General features: G+C 53.9%; 1 protein-coding gene and 1 long non-coding RNA gene across 2 annotated transcripts; both read right to left on the reverse strand.

The window, feature by feature from the left end:
• Nucleotides 1-10239: 10239 nt before the first annotated feature.
• LOC142294892 (uncharacterized) lies at nt 10240-11933 on the reverse strand. Its single transcript, XR_012751319.1, has 4 exons — nt 11849-11933; nt 11150-11257; nt 10745-10808; nt 10240-10637 (listed from the first exon to the last, which is right to left on the reverse strand). It is a non-coding gene; the product is annotated as an uncharacterized LOC142294892 (long non-coding RNA).
• Nucleotides 11934-12309: 376 nt separating this feature from the next.
• Nucleotides 12310-16204, reverse strand: LOC142294893 (uncharacterized). Its single transcript, XM_075337953.1, has 3 exons — nt 14731-16204; nt 14526-14604; nt 12310-12372 (listed from the first exon to the last, which is right to left on the reverse strand). Exon 1 carries the CDS (start codon nt 16062-16064, stop codon nt 14913-14915), a length of 1152 nt encoding a protein of 383 aa, XP_075194068.1. The 5' UTR covers nt 16065-16204; the 3' UTR covers nt 12310-12372; nt 14526-14604; nt 14731-14912.
• Nucleotides 16205-17401: the final 1197 nt, after the last annotated feature.

The raw sequence follows: 17401 nt of genomic DNA on the forward strand, positions 1-17401 counted from the left end.
AAAATTTTGAGAAGCCGCCATTTTGGGCGCGAAAAGTCCCCTCGAGCAGTGGAGACGCGAAAGCCGAAACCCCGCCCCTGTAGAGGAGGAGCCGGAAAAAGACTAAGGGGGACGGATGGCGTCTGGCCGCATGTAGCCCGCGGCTATAAAAGCAGGGACGCCAGGACCCTGCCGCCATCTTTTTGTTGGTTCCTGGAAGAGGCCGCCGCAGCGATGTACCAGCCGTCCCGCAGCACCGTAGCCCCCGCGCCTGGAACCGCGGCGTGGGTGGAGGTTCGGACCGCCCAGCTCCAACAGCGGCTGTAGATCAGGATGCAACTCCTCTTGGAGGAGTGGGAGGCCGACATGGTGGAGGTGGTGGCGACCATACAGAGACGCGAGGTGGAGGGAGTCTTGGAAGGGAGGGTAAGTGACCCACGCCCCTGTACCCCTAGTGGGTCGGTCATCGCGGCCGAGGGACCCGGTCCATACCCACTCACCCTGCTACCTCCCCCGCTACCCGTGTCGGCTGCTGCTGCCCCGCCACTAGGCCCGCTACTACCACCACCGGTGGTGGTACTCCGCCCAGGCGGACCGACCTGCAGCCGGGGCCTGTGACCAATCGGGACCGCTCCCGTGGAAGGTGCCGAAGCCCGAACCGGAGGCACCTGTGGAGACTTCCCCCGAACCGGTGCCGACAGACCGCTCCGTGCAGGAGGTCCAGCGGGAGACGATCCCTGTGCCCATCCCCCACACCTCGGCTGAGGTCGCGCCGGGTTTCCGCTGCAGGGCAGCACCCAAGGCCATGACACCGCGGGACCTTCCCCCCAGAATGCCAGTCCTGGGCAGCGTGAAGGAGGTCTCGCGGGGCCCGACCCGTGCGCCGGAGGCAGCAATGGCCCCTTACTGGGACAGAGGACAGACCCCGCTGGGCCGAGAAATTGCAGAGAGGGAGCAAAGGAAGGCGGAGATGGTGGCCCGCACGATCCGGGAGAAGGAAAGCCTCCGCCAAGCAACCTTCCGTGTCCGGGGCCCGCTCTATGAAGGGCAAGTAAGGAGGTTTGACGTCCGTCGGGGCTATGGTTTTATATATGAACCGGGCCTGGAGGCTGAAGTCTTTGTGGCCCGACGGGACGTCAATGCCCACCTACCGGAAGACCACCCGGGCCGCAACCTGATGCCGGGAGATTTGGTACAGTACACCAGGCACTGCGGGGAGAGGGGTTGGTTTGCGCTGGATGCGAAGCTGAGGGGCAGTCAAGAGGCCCGAGTATCCGCCCAGCCCCCTCCCCTGGCCGACACCGTGGATCCGGAGTAAGTTGGCGGTCCTCCGCCGTAAGTTGTCCCCGTTGGGACCACCAGTTTGAAAGCTTGAATGATAAGTGAAAATGATCAACCAAAGTTTACCTGATTTACAACCGTGATTGAACCGGTCGTTGCCGGCAACTGTTGTCCCCGTGGGGACTGTCCTTAATCCTTGCGTGAGGAACTCCTTACGGACAACCCTGAGAACTTGCAGGGCAACCACAAACTTGTGGAATGTAAATAATTGTTGGCTTATACCGTTACCGCCTCCGGAGAGGCTGATTTGGAGGATGGGCCTGGAGGAAAGTGATGGCCCAGGCCCGCCATCACCGTAACCGGTGGCGATCCTCCGGGGGTTCAGGGGTTCCCCATGGACGCGGGTCCCCTGAAAGAGACAGAACCCGCTCGGGCAACTTGGTGCTGGACTGGGGTCAAGGGGTGCTGCCCAGTTGCTTAGGTGCAGCATCAGGGCCAGGTTGCTTGGGTGGGAGAAGAGCGGAAGCCGTAACCGTTATTTATTAAAAATGTTGGTAACGTTTAAGAAATGTGCCTCCCGATGTGGGAAGATTGAAAAATACTTGTCTCATGTTTTACCGTTTTACTCTTTTGCAGTTAAAATAAAACCGGTGATGGACGGGCAGCCCGCGGACGGTCTGCATTTTACTAAGGGGGAATGTGGCGCCCTGGACAAGCCAGGACGTCACAGGTACTACACCAACACACCCCACACCCCGGCTAGGCACACCTAAGCCAAACACAAAATCCTTGTTGCCTTCCTCCAGGGGCTGATGTCCATTCCAGGGGGTGGGCCAGGCGGTTGGTCCCGCCCACCGAGGAGTTCACAGTCCTGGAGGCGGGAAAAGGAGTCAGATTAGATGAGTTTTGGAAGTGAAGTGGTAGAGGAGCAGACTGACAGCATCCGGGTGTGTGGCCCGGACGGAACAGCAAGGTTGGCGGACAGTGGTGACCGTCTATAGGAGAGGCCGATTAGAGTGAGCCGTAAGGACCGTGGAAGGGCGGTGGCCCGGCGGTACCGGACCGGTGAGCAAAGAGAAGCCAGCACCATCCGGCAGGGCTTACGGACCCCCATGAGGCTAGGAGTCGCCGTAAAACTGGTCAAATCCGTTAGCGAAGGGAACCTCCGGGGTTTCCCTGCAGTCAAGACCCGATTGAAGGCAACAGCTCAAACCGTAAAGGGAAACACAGTCACCGCCAAGGCTACAGTTCCCAGGGCCAGAGCCTGCGGGCAAAAGGGGCTCCTTCAGCACCCATCCAAGCTGGGGAGCGGGTTACCGGTGGGAACCCATTGGAACCGCAAACACAACCTAGGTGCAGGGAAAGGCAGTCACCATCAACCTGCCGGGAGGAGAAACACCGCAGCCGTCTGTGGGACCCATCCATCCAGCCGTTTGTTTTACCGGAGACTTTGCATTCGTCATTGGCTGAGTGAGTACCACCGTGCCGTGCGGCACAGCGCTGCCCCCGCGACCCTGCACCTCACCAGGCCCCGTAACCCGCCTGCCAAAGATCCCTACCCCTCACCGGGCCCCGGGACAACCAACCCCCCTACCCACGGAGGGGAGAACCAACATCCAAGCTGCTCCCTGTCATCGCTCCCGGGATCCCCGTCCAGAGCAGCGGTGGTGTCCCATTATCACCACAAACCGTGGGTGGCGTCACGGACAATATCCCCAAACCACACCACCCCCTTTCACTCACGGGCGAGGAACGCCGCTCGAGTCCCCGGGATCCGGCCCACCGCTCGAGCCACCACCGAGCAGCAGCAGCAGCAGCCGGACCCGAGCAGTGGGTGAGCGCAGCGTCCCCTCCTCTGCCCGCGACAACTTATATATATAGCTTCAAGATGAAAGAAAAATACCTCTCTTGTGGGAACAGAGATGAGGACGTCTGTAAAGGGCTGTGGAATTAAAGGTAAATAGATGAAAGATCATTTCTTTATTACATGGTGGAAATGCAGCTCATAGGTTATTATGGGAAACTTCATATGATCATATTGTTAAACTTAATCCCATCTGTCCTCATGCTGATTGCCAGGTCAATATGGACCGTCAGAAGCTCCAATCTGGCCTGGAGAAGACCAAGCAGGTAGGCCCCAGTGTGTTCCTAGCATTCCTTTCGCACCCAATCTTTATACTTTTTTTGGGGTATTTTAATAGAAATACTTCTACAAATCCCATTGGAAGCCGATATACTAAGCGGGGTCCAGACGCCTGTGTCAGGTTATGTACTGTTGCGCTGCCTCCTTCACATGTGATAATGAAGCCCCTCATTCCAATACAATGGCCATCTCCTGAGTGCAGAGACTTCACACCTCTGCAATACCCCAATGTGTCAGGGAGAAGGTGACTTATCACAGACTACTTCATTGATCTCACCGGTCGTGACTGTCGCTCCCACTCGTGCTCTCCTGCGTCCTGTCCCCGGTCTCATATGTCTAACTCTGAGTCTTAGACTCATGCTTCTGTATAGGGTCGGGCCGCGCCCACTCACCTGGTCTTATAGGCCCAGTACTGCTGAAGCAGGATATGACATGATTGTGACGCCCTGGACCCCAGGGGTCACTGTACATAACACCACACACACACCCCCTCCCCTGGTTAGGTAACACCAGTCAACCAAAAATCCTTGTTGCCTCCCTCCAGGCTTGATGTCCACACCAGGTGGGGCGAAGCCAGGCGGTTGATCCCGCCCACTGAGGAGTTCACAGGCCTGGAGGCGGGAAAAGTAGTCAGTCAGTGAGTGGAGTCAGTGAGTGGAGTTAGGGAGTGGTAGACAGTGGAAGTGAGAGGAGTAAAGACTGTGTGTGTCTGGGTTGGAGCCCAGGCACAATCAGCAAGGTTGGCAGACGGTGGTGGCCGTCTGCAGGAGTTGGTGGAGGTCAGCGGAACCGTAGGACCGGGGTCGGGCGGTGGCCCGCCGGTACCGAACCGGGGAGTAGATTGAAGCCAAGCACGAAGGCAGGGCACTCAGACCCCGACCAGGCTGGGAGCCGCCGTAACGGTCAAATTCTCTGATTGCGGTCTGGACCTCAGGGGTTCATTCCCAACCAAGTCCCGTCAGAAGGCAACAGCCCAACCCGTCCGGATAAGCGCCACCGCCAAGGGCCAGAGGTCCAAGGGCCAGCGCCTGCGGGTAAAACGGGCTCTCCCGACATGTACACGCCGGGGAGCGGACTACCCGTGGGAAGCCATAGGAGTCAGATATGTGGCGCCCTGGACAAGCCAGGTCGTCACAGCTACTACACCAATACACCCCACACCCCGGCTAGGCACACCAAAGCCAAACACAAAATCCTTGTTGCCTTCCTCCAGGGGCTGATGTCCACACCAGGGGGTGGGCCAGGTGGTTGGTCCCGCCCACCGAGGAGTTCACAGTCCTGGAGGCGGGAAAAGGAAGGGGGTAGAGTTTGAAGTTTTAGAAGTGAGGAAGTAAAGTGGTAGAGGAGCAGTCTGAAGGCGTCCGGGTGTGTGGCCCGGACGGTACAGCAAGGTTGGCAGACGGTGGTGACCGTCTGCAGGAGAGGCTAATTGGAGCGAACCGTACAGACCGTGGACGGGCGGTGGACCGGCGGTACCGGATCGGAGAGCAAAGAGAAGCCAGCACCATCCGGCAGGGCTTACGGACCCCGACCAGGCTAGGAGTCGCCGTAAAACCGGTCAAATCCGTTAGCGAAGGGAACCTCCGGGGTTTCCCAGCAGTCAAGACCCGATTGAAGGCAACAGCTCAAACCGTAAAGGGAAACACAGTCACCGCCAAGGCTACAGTTCCCAGGGCCAGAGCCTGCGGGCAAAAGGGGCTCCTTCAGCATCCATCCAAGCTGGGGAGCGGGTTACCGATGGGAAGCCATTGGAACCGTACACACAACACAGGTGCAGGGAAAGGCAGTCACCATCAACCTGCCGGGAGGAGAAACACCGCAGCCGTCTGTGGGACCCGTCCATCCAGCCATTTGTTTTACCGGAGACTTTGCATTCATCATTGGCTGAGTGAGTACCACCGTGCCGTGCGGCACAGCGCTGCCCCCGCGACCCTGCACCTCACCAGGCCCCGTAACCCGCCTGCCATCTATCCCTACCCCTCACCGGGCCCCGGGACAACCAACCCCCCTACCCACGGAGGGGAGAACCAACATCCAAGCTGCTCCCTGTCATCGCTCCCGGGATCCCCGTCCAGAGCAGCGGTGGTTTCACAACCTCACCACAACCGTGGGTTGCGTCACGGACAATATCCCTAAACCAAACCACCCCCCTTTCACTCACGGGCGAGGAACGCCGCTCGAGTCCCCGGGATCCGGCCCACCGCTCGAGCCACTACCGAGCAGCAGCAACCGGACCCGAGCAGTGGTTGAGCGCAGCGTCCCCTCCTCCGCCCGCGACAACTTGGCGTCACGAACAGGATCTTACCACTCTGCCGTCTGGTAGAGGTGTTCCTTGTGACCGCCGGAGGCTTCCGGACGAAAATCTTGAGAAGCCGCCATTTTGGGTGCGAAAAGTCCTTGCTCGAGCGTCTTCCCGAGTAGTGGAGGCGCGAAAACCGAAACCCCGCCCCTGTAGAGGAGGAGCCGGAAAAAGATTAAGGGGGACGGATGGTGTCTGGCTGCATGTAGCTCGCGGCTATAAAAGCAGGGACGCCAGGACCCTGCGGCCATCTTTTTGTTGGTTCCTGGAAGAAGCCGCCGCAGCAATGTACCAGCCGTCCCGCAGCACCGTAGCCCCCGCGCCTAGAACCGCGGCGTGGGTGGAGGTCCGGACCGCCCAGCTCCAACAGCGGCTGCAGATCAGGATGCAACTCCTCTTGGAGGGGTGGGAGGCCGACATGGCGGAAGTGGTGGCGGCCATATGGAGACGCGAGGTGGAGGGAGTCTTGGAAGAGAGGGTAAGTGACCCACGCCCCTGCACCCCTAGTGGGTCGGTCATCGCGGCCGAGGGGCCCGATCTACACCCGCTCGCCCTGCTACCTCCCCCGCTACCCGTGTTGGCTGCTGCTGCCCTGCCACTAGGCCCGTTACCATCACCACCGGTAGCGGTACCCCGCCCATCCGCCCAGGCGGACCGACCTGCAGCCGGGGCCCGTGACCGCTCGGAGCCGCTCCCGTGGAAGGTGCCGAAGTCCGAACTGGAGGCACCTGTGGAGACTTCCCCCGAACCGGTGCTGACAGACCGCTCCGTGCAGGAGGTCCAGCGGGAGCCGATCCCTGTGCCGATCCCCCACGCCTCGGCTGAGGCCGCGCCGGGTTGCCGCTGCAGGGCAGCACACCAGGCTATGACACCGCGGGACCTTCCCCCCAGAATGCCAGTCCTGCGCAGCGTGAAGGAGGTCTCGCGGGGCCCGACCCGTGCGCCGGGGCCCGCAGTAGCCCCTTACTGAGACAGAGGACAGACCCCGCTGGGCCAAGAAATTGCAGAGAGGGAGCGAAGGAAGGCGGATCGATCCGAGAGAAGGAAAGCCTCCGCCAAGCGACCTTCCGTGTCCGGGGCCCGCTCTATGAAGGGCAAGTGAGGAGATTTGACGTCCGTCGGGGCTATGGTTTTATATATGAGCCGGGCCTGGAGGCCGAAGTTTTTGTGGCCCGACGGGACGTTAATGCCCATGTGACGCCCTGGACAAGCCAGGAATCACAGGTAATGACATCACCACACCCTACACCCCGGTTAGGCACATCAAAGCTAGACCCAAAAATCCTTGTTGCCTTCCTCCAGGGGCTGATGTTCACACCAGGGGGTGGGCCAGGCGGTTGGCCCCGCCCACCGAGGAGATCACAGTCCTGGAGGCGGGAAAACCGGGCGGTTAGAGTCTGAGAGGTGAAAGTGGAAGGAGGAAAGTGACAGCTTAAGAGCCTGAAGTTGGTACGGGTGTGTGCCCCGGACAGAGACAGCAAGGTGAGCAGACGGCGGTGACCGTCTGCAGGAGTGGCCTATCGGAGTTGCCGTAAGGACCGCGGACGGGTGGTGGCCCGGCGGTACCGGACCGGTACACAAGGAGAAGCCAGCACCATTGGCAGGGGCCTTTCGGATCCCGGCAAGGCTTGGAGTCACCGTGAATTTGCCAAATCCGTCAGTGAAGGGGACCTCCGGGTTTCCAAACAACTAAGTCCCGATTGAAGGCAACAGTCCAACCGTATGAGAGAGACACCGCCACCGCCAAGGCACCAGTTTCTCAGGGCCAGCGCCTGCGGGCAAAGAGGGGCTCCTCCGGCCCATGTCCAAGCCGGGGAGCGGGTTACCGGTGGGAACCCATTGGAACCAACAGAAATACTAGGTGCAGGGAAAGAGACAGTCACCGTTAACTACCGGGGAAAAGCAACAGCAGCCGTCCGTGGGAACCGTCTTTCCAGCCGTGTGTTTTACCGAGAACTGTGTCATCGTCTCAGGCTGAGTGAGTACCACCGTGCCGTGCGGCACAGCGCTGCCCCCGCGACCCTGCACCTCACCAGGCCCCGTAACCCGCCTGCCATCTATCCCTATCCCTCACCGGGCCCCGGGATAACCAACCCCCCTACCCACGGAGGGGAGAACCAACATCCGAGCTGCTCCCTGTCATCGCTCCCGGGATCCCCATCCAGAGCAACGGTGGTGTCACAACCTCACCACAACCGTGGGTGCTGTCACGGACAATATCCCTAAACCAAACCACCCCCTTTCACTCACGGGCGAGGAACGCCGCTCGAGTCCCCGGGATCCGGCCCACCACTCGAGCCACCACCGAGCAGCAGCAGCTGGACCCGAGCAGTGGGTGAGCGCAGCGTCCCCTCCTCCACCCGCGACAGATACACATATACAGGTGCAGAAAACGACAGCCACCATCAACCCGTCCGGGGTGAGTGAGAACACCGCAGCCGGCTGCGGGCCCCGTCCATCCAGCAGTTTGGTTTACCAGAGACTCTGTCATTCTGTGCCTGAGTGAGTACAACAGTGCCATCCGGCACCACGCTGCACCACAACATTGCACCCGTGCCCACGCTGCCTCCCTGCATCCGGCCCCTGCACCTGCACCTATACCTCCACCCCCAACCGGGCCCCGGGACCAACAGCCCCTACCCACGGAGGGGCCAACACCTTAGCTGCTCTCCGCCATCGTTCCCGTAACTCCCCGTCACCAGCAGCGGTGGTGCTCACCATCAACACAACCCATGGGTGGCGTCACGACCGACATCACAAACATCCCACCACAAACCTTCCCCTTTTCACTCTTGTCGAGGAGGCACTGCTCAAGCCCCGGGTCCGGCCCCGTGCTCGAGCCACTGAGGAGTAGAAGCACCGGACTCGAGCGCCAGCGATTCCAGGCGAGCGGCATTCCCGACCCCTCCGCCCGCGACATGATGCTGTGCTGGGTATATAAGACTAGCCTTTCCATGTGGACAGGGCCTGATCAATGTGTCTTGTAAGCCTTGTCTTGAAAGCTAGGTGCTCAGGTCCCCTTGTGCCGTGTCCTGTTACCAATACTCTTGCCTGACATTCCTACCCGGCACCTGTGCCGGATTCCTGCACTGTCTCAAGGAACTCTGTGGCTCTAGTGACTTTGTTCTACCCGTCCCCTGTGGGACGCTGTCCCTGTCCTGCTAGTGCTCCTGCTACCGTGCACCCAGGCCTCAGGTGGGGTGCACGGCCCAGTGGATCCACCTCCTGGGCCTAACAAATACCTATATAATTACATTACTTCTCGAATACTAATAGTTACATCCTGTATTATGATTGCCTGTTCCACTCTCTGACTGCCCTCACTGCCTCCCATGGCCACCTGTTCCACTCTCTGCCCTCACTGCCTTCTCTTCTGTGGTCGTCTGTTCCACTCTCTGACTACCCTCACTACCTCCCTTGGCCACCTGTTCCACTCTCTGCCTTCACTACCTCCTGTGGTCGCCTGTTCCACTCTCTGACTGCCCTCACTGTCAGAAAGTTTTTCCTAATGTCTAATCTGAATCTCCTTCTTTTCTAGTTTACTCCCGTTGCTTCTTGCACTTCCTTTTGCTAATGAGAATAGGGTGGCTCCCTCTGTCCTGAGACATTTCAGGTATTTGTAGACCGCTATTAAGTCTCCTCTCAGCCTCCTCATTAGTTCTTGTAGCCGGTCTTCACAGGACATGGTCTGCAGACCTTCTACCATCTTGGTTGCTCTTCTCTGGACTTGCTCCAATATATCGATGTCTTTCTTGAATTGGGGCCCAGGACTGTACCCAGTATTCCAGGTGGGGTGTGACCAGGGCAGAGTATAGGGGAATAATCACCTCTCTGGATCTACATTCAATGCTTGTCTTGATACATCCCAGAATTTTGTTGGCCTCTTATTCTCAGCAGTGATAGGGATCGGGAGTTTGAGCCTCCACCAGTTACACTTCTATGGATGATCTACCAGACAGGTAATGTTCACCATGAAGACCAGCCCTGCCCGTGTGTTACTGTGTAATATGGAGGTCATGCAGTACTCCTCCACTTGAGATCTTCTAATACTGGAAAGATATTGATAAGCGGAGCTCTCATGTGGTTTCTGTTCCATGTCTCCCTGAGATAAAAAACTAATTTTGGGGGGATTTGTAGCAGAAACTGGGGGTGACATCAATCTGCTTGTCTGATGGGATGAATCTGATTATTGTTATCAGGAGCCATCAACTCAAAGTCTGAGGGAAGAAAATCATGGCCGACCACAAAACCTGTGATCAGTATATACAATATATTATGTGGCATCTACGGTATATACAGATCTGTGTATGACAGCTGGGAACAAGCGGAGGGTAAATATATAAGACAGTAACACTATTACTATACTGCACCCCAAATATCCTGGGGTCACCACCTTCCATACTAAATATACAGTCAGGATGAAGGAGACTCGTACACACGGCCAGTAATATAATAACAGTGATATTTATTCACTCATATAGCGCCATTAATTCCGCAGCGCTTTACATCCTATCAGTAATGTCTTTGCAGTGTGGGAGGAAACCGGAGACCCCGGAGGAAACCCACGCAGACACGGGGAGAACATACAAACTCCTTGCAGATGTTGTCCTTGGTGGGATTTGAACCCAGGACCCCAGCTCTGTAAGACTGCAGTGCTAACCACTGAGCCGCCGTGCCGCCCATGTGCTGGATAATGGCAGCATGTGCCGTAGATGGCGGTGGACGCAGCAGAAGAGTCACTTACTCTGTGATTACATCTGACTGCGGAAAGTAAAGAGAACAGAGACCGAGCCCGGAATCTGCCTCGTACTGAGGAGCGTCATCTGCTCCTGACATGGCGGCCGCCACATCATTGACTTGTCATAGTCGTCTTCCCCAGCCATACCCCGTCTTCATTGTGGGGGCACAGCGGACCCCCCGCTCTAGAGCAGTGATCTGTAGAAAGAGGAAACAGAACTGGTCATGGAGCAGCCGAATATTACACATCAGAGAGGGGCACACGATTTACCCCCGGTCACTACCACTTATTATATTCTTCTTACCTGGAATATATTTGGGTCCATGGGTCCCGCGTCTTGGGGGTCGTTCTTCTTCTGGTTCACGCCCCTGTGTACAAAATAACAGAATACGCTTTATAATTCTGCATTGATCAATCTCATACTATATTTTTCGGAGCTTGTGCTCAGTTTTTCTATTATACAGCTCCGAATTCTCTGCTCTCTGTCATTGGTTATATATCTGGGTACCACTAGGGGGAGCAGTGGATCCTGTGCATTGCGGTGAATGGGAGCTCCCCCTAGTGGAGGCTGCAGGCAGATTACTAATGATCACTTCTCCTCTCGTCTTCCAGGAGAATCTTCACTCTTCTGTGTCAGCACAATGTGGCGTCATGTCCGCTGTTATTATCAGCTCCTGTCATTAATCACATTACACACTGATGATCTTACCTTATATAAGGTTTTGTGGTCGCTCGATGTGACCTGTCTCTGGTCGGGAGTCACCGCTGAGACCAGGAGAGGGTCGGACTCTGCGTCTCACTTTGTCCATTACAGACTCTGGTGAAACAGAAAACACAAATATATTTATACAAAAAGTGACAGGACATCAGTATACAAAGATAATACAATGAGACAGACGCTCCAACATATCTGACAGGAAACCTGTGCTTACACATAGCAACCAATGAGCATGCAGCTTTCATTCTACCAGAGATGTTTAAGGTATGCAAGCTGAGCTCTGATTGGTTGCTATGGACAGTTTTGATAAATGAGGTCTACTATCTTTTCATGGATGTGACCCGAGTCCTCTGATTGTCCCTGATATGTTCTCAGCAAAGGAATCTCGGACTGATTGGAAATAATGAAGGACTGTAGATCCCAGATTCATGTTGCATCTGGGATCTACTTTTCTGCCCCAGTCCTTTTCCCCGGTGCTATCATCCAGTTTTATTCCTCCTATACTATATGTGCTTTTTACATTTCTATTACCCAGATGTAGGACTTTGCACTTGTCTTTGGTAAACCCCATTCTGTTCTCCTCGGCCCATTGTTCAAGTGTCTAGATCCTTTTGAATCCGCTCTCTTTCCTCTCTAGTGTTGGCTACTCCTCCTACTCCCATTCACTACCAGTTATTATATTCTTCTTACCTGGAATATATTTGGGTCCATGGTGACACACCGATATTTATTATAGCCATGTCCTGGGGGTTGTTCTTGTTCACACCCCTGTGTAAAAAACAACAGAAAACACGGTAGAATAATGCATTGATTAATCTCATACTATATTTTTCGGAGCTGGAGCTCAGTTTTTCTGACACAAAGCTCCAAATTCTCTGCTTTCTGTCACTGGTCATAAATCTGGGTGCCACTAGGGGGAGCAGTGGAGCCTGTGCATTGTGGTGAATGGGAGCTCCCCCTAGTGGTGGCTGCAGGCAGATTACTAATGTTCACTTCTCTTGTCTTCCAGGAGAATCTTTATCCTTCTGTGTCAGCACAATGTGGCGTCATGTCCGCTGTTATTATCAGCTCCTGTCATTAATCACATTGCACACTGATGATCTTACCTTATGTGAGGTTTTGTGGTCGCTCAATGTGACCTGTCTCTGGTCGGGAGTCACCGCTGAAACCAGGAGAGGGTCGGACTCTGCGCCTCGCTTTCTCCAGTACACACTCTGGTGAAACAGAAAACACATAAATATATTTATACAGAAAGTGACAGAACCTCAGTATACAATGAGGATACAATGAGACAGAAGCTCCAACATATCTAACAGGAAACCTGTCCTTACACATAGCAACCAATCAGAATGCAGATTTTATTCTACCAGAGATGTTTAAGGTGTTTTTGTGTCGCCCTGGACAAGCCAGGGGACACAGGTAACAACATGCACACACCCCCACCCCCAGCAGTTCACAGCAGACATCCCCAAAGTGACCTGCTTTCTGCCTCGGGCTTAGACTGACACACCAGGTGGGCGGAGTGAGGAGATGGAGACGCCCACCCAGGAGTGAGCTGGCCTGAGGCAGGGAACAAGCCCAGTCTAGTCCTAGGAGAGGAAGAGTGAAGGTCTGCAGAGAGGCAGACAGAGCCAGGGGCCTAGGTTGAAGCCTAGGGCCTCGTAGAGAGAGTCCGGCAGACGCTAGGTGCCGTCTACAGGGAGCCGGGGAGACAGCTGGTGGAACCGCAGGTAGCCGGGGCTGGGCAGTGGCCCCCCGGTACGGAGTCGGGGAGCCAGCTGGAAGCCGGAGTGCAGGAGAAGGGTGCACGGAAGTGGAAGAGAGGACTTACACCACCAAACTGGGTCAGGGAAGAAACAGCAACCGCAGCCGTCTGTGGGTACCCGTCCATCCAGCCGAGTGTTTTACTAAGAACTGTGTCAACGTCTCAGGCTGAGTGAGTACCACAGTGCCACAAGGCACAGCGCTGCCCCCGCGTCCCTGCGCCCACCAAGCCCTGCACCTTCCACTCAATCACTGAGCCCCGGGATCACCAACCCCTACCCACGGAGGGGCAACACAACACCTGGCTGCTCCGCATCACCACTCCCGGGATCCCCATATTGAGCAGCGGTGGTGCTACAAATCACCACAACCGTGGGTGGCATCACGGACAATAAACCATCCCCACACCCAACAACCCCCCTTTTCACTCACGGGCGAGGAGCGCCGCTAGAGTCCCCGGGATCTGGCCCAACGCTCGAGCCACCGAGCAGCAGCAGGCCGCAGCAGCCGCGGCAGCCGGACCCGAGCAGCAGTGGGAGAGCGCGGCGTCCCCTCCTCCGCCCGCGACATTTTCATGGATGTGACCCAGTGGCGTAATTACGGTTTGAAGGACCCTGATGCAAAATTTGGACCTGGGCCCCCAGCTTTCCTGTGTTCTGCTATTCATCTTTCCCTCAGCACCTGACTTTCCCATGCTGTGTTATACATCGTTTTTGCACAACCCAGCTTTCCCATGCTCTGCTATACATCTTTCCCTCATCACCCACTTTTCCCATTCTCTGCTATACATCTTTCCCTCATCACCCAGCTTTTCCATGGTCTGTTATACGTCTTTCACTCAGCACCCAGCTTTCCCATGCTCTGCTATACATCTCTACCTCAGAAGCCAGCTTTTCCATGATATCAGAGCATGGGAAAGCTGGAATTCTGGGTTCTGAGAGAAAGATGTATAGCAGAGCATGGAAAACTAAGTGAGGAGGGAAAGAGCCTCTTTCCCTCACCAACCAGCTTTACTATCCCATGCTTATATCTTTGTCCACCATCATCGTATTATTATTGGGCCCCATCCTCCTAGTATATGGCCCCTCATCCTGGTATTACATGGCCCCCATCCTGCTTTTTACTTGTCCCCATCCTGGTATTACTTGCCCCCATCCTGGTATGATATGGCCCCCATCTTGGTATTATATGACACCCCACCATGGTATTAGATGGCCCTCCATCCTAGTATTACATGGACCCCATCCTGGTGTTATATGCTCCCCATCCTGTTATTACATGGCCCCCATCCTGGTATTATGTGGCCCACCCATCCTGGAATCACATGGCCCCATCCTGGTATTACATGGCCCCATCCTGGTATTACATGGCCCCATCCTGGTATTATATGGCCCCCATCCTGGAATTACATGGCCCCCATCCTGGTGTTATATAGCTCTCCCCTGATGTGACCCCTGTCCTCTAGTTGTCCCTGATATGCTCCCAGCAGAGGAATCTGGAACTGACTGGAAATAATGAAGGAAAAATCCTCTTTTACTGGAAAGTTATATATAACGAGAAGATATAAGAATACAAATTATTAATCCTGTAAGAAGGAACTTACGTGATTTAGGGTTTGCTGAGGGCGTCCATTGTGATCCATCTCTGGGCCTCCAAGATGGCAAATTTACTCGCTTTGTGCTCTTTTTCCAATAAAAAGTAAAAACAATGACGATCAGACACCCCCCAATAATGACAGCACCCCCCCCAGCCACCATATTTCTACATTCACTATATTGAGGCATAATGGAAATTCCATGGTTACTTACCGGTGCAGACTGGTCTGTAGGCCCAGGGTCGTGGTCGGTTGAAGGTCGGGGCGGTCTTTTGGACCGTCATTGACTCTACATGTCGTTTATAGACATGGAGTCACTTCTGATAGACTCTACATGTCGTTTATAGACATGGAGTCACTTCTGATAGACTCTACATGTCGTTTATAGACATGGAGTCACTTCCTAACCTCCTTTGGAAATGCGGTGATCCTGCCGTTCTGCAGGCAGGATAGTAGATGAGCTCTGATCTCCTGATGCTGGAACCGAGCTGTGGGGTCACCGCCATCTGCCAGAAACTCGTAGGCAAACGCTGTAGCAAACACCCCACAGTCATAGCAGTTTTTCTGCTGGTCCACATTGAGAAAGCTCAGATGTTTCAGGGGCTCGTCGACCACAACACCGTACATGTTGATAATCTGCTGACGGATGGATGGCGACAGTTTTCTAGTTTTGATGCTGTCGGCCACCAAGATTTGGCCATCTTTGAAGCAGGTAGTCAGCCAGTGCACCCTCTCCTCATCATAGTGGATCTGTACGGCATTCTGCAGTACGCAGTACCCTGGCACTAAAAGAACCGCCGGGGACTGCAGGCCATCAAAACCCTCAAACTGATGCTGCAGCAGCTCCTGGGCCATGCCAATGATGTCATCATCCAGCATGCCCTCCTCGCCTGTGCTCCTCAGGATGAATAATTGCTCTGGAGACAGGTTGTCCCCATGACTCCAGAAATTAGGCATCTCCACTGGAGGGGTCTCCATTGGTGGACTCTCCATTGATGGGGTCTCCACTGGTGGGGTCTCCATTGGTGGGATCTCCATTGATGGGATCTCCACTGGTGGTGTCTTCAGGTCCGGGGATCCTTCTCTACATAGATCCGAAACCTTTTCTGTAGCGGCTCTTTTGGCCGGTGGCAGCATCTTGGACTGAATGTCCTCGGTGGTTGATGCTTTTCTCTTCAGACTGTCCCGGGGTCTTTCTTCTGGCAGCCCCTCGTGTGCATCTCCAGCACATTCTGGATGTGCAGGATTCGCTCCACTTTTTGCAATGCTGGAAGTGGATCCAGTATCACCTACTATGTAGGTTGGGCTCTTATCACCTCTGTCTTGGCTGATGACGTCGTCTTGACGTCTTTTTCTTGTAACCAACCTGAAGCTCCTGATCGCTGGAACGGTGGCGGATTTCATGGCCAGGAAGGAATTCCTCAGTGCTGTCCTCTTGCGATAGGACTTCTTGAGTCGGGTCAGAAATTTGGAACCAGTTGACATGGAAGATGAGAGAGCCTTGACCAGCAGCCGCTGGCCATAATGTGGACGCCTATGCATCCTCATGATCGCGTTGAAATTGCGTTTAATAGCGTTAAAATCGCTTTGAAATCGCGCTGAAATAGCGTTGATTTATTTCTCCTTCGTATTCCTGTAGCTGTGTGCAACCAACAACAGGGAGTCACGAAAAACAGCTCTGGCCTGCGCTCAGGCTTTACATAGAGTAACCCCATTGTGATGTCATAGAGCGGAAGGTGACATCAGAGTTCCATTAGATTGTGACATCACAGCCCCAGCCCCGGCTGCTAATGGCTGATGTGATCATGGGGAAGAGACCTCACATTTTTATTTTTTAAACACCAAAATAATTTTTAGAAACTGCGGCTTATAACTAGTTAATGGAAATTTTATGAAATATGCAAAAATGACAATAATTAGTTAATCAATTTCTACAACTTCCAATAAAATATCTGTTTTTAGATAAACTTTTGGGGAAACTCCAGCTTTTTACTTAATTTGTACAATAAAGTCTTTCTTGGATCCTGCGTTGGTAACATTATTTCCCATTGTAGTTACAGTATGAAGCTTTTCAACATTTTTGTTTACTAATATTTTTATTCCAAATTTTAACGGGGTCATGTACCTGCGCTCCAGTCATGGGAAGACGTAAGAAAATGTATACAACAAGCGGCTATGACATTTGGGGTATATTTTGTTCAAAAAGTATTTAGTTAAATATTTACAGTCAAGTACAATTGCGGGGAGGTCGTCACCGCTACATCACATTAATTACATGTGCTAACGCTTTATGCGAGTATTTATGGGATCAATAATTTAATAATACTATATATATATATATATATATATATATATATATATATATATATATATATTTATTTTTTATTATTATATATATACATATACATACAGTTAGGTCCAGAAATATTTGGACAGTGACACAATTTTCGCGAGTTGGGCTCTGCATGCCACCACATTGGATTTGAAATGAAACCTCTACAACAGAATTCAAGTGCAGATTGTAACATTTAATTTGAAGATTTGAACAAAAATATCTGATAGAAATTGTAGGAATTGTCACATTTCTTTACAAACACTCCACATTTTAGGAGGTCAAAAGTAATTGGACAAATAAACCAAACCCAAACAAAATATTTTTATTTTCAATATTTTGTTGCGAATCCTTTGGAGGCAATCACGGCCTTAAGTCTGGAACCCATGGACATCACCAAACGCTGGGTTTCCTCCTTCTTAATGCTTTGCCAGGCCTTTACAGCCGCAGCCTTCAGGTCTTGCTTGTTTGTGGGTCTTTTCGTCTTAAGTCTGGATTTGAGCAAGTGAAATGCATGCTCAATTGGGTTAAGATCTGGTGATTGACTTGGCCA

Source organism: Anomaloglossus baeobatrachus, chromosome 3, assembly GCF_048569485.1.
Source record: "Anomaloglossus baeobatrachus isolate aAnoBae1 chromosome 3, aAnoBae1.hap1, whole genome shotgun sequence".
Classification (NCBI taxonomy): domain Eukaryota; kingdom Metazoa; phylum Chordata; class Amphibia; order Anura; family Aromobatidae; genus Anomaloglossus; species Anomaloglossus baeobatrachus.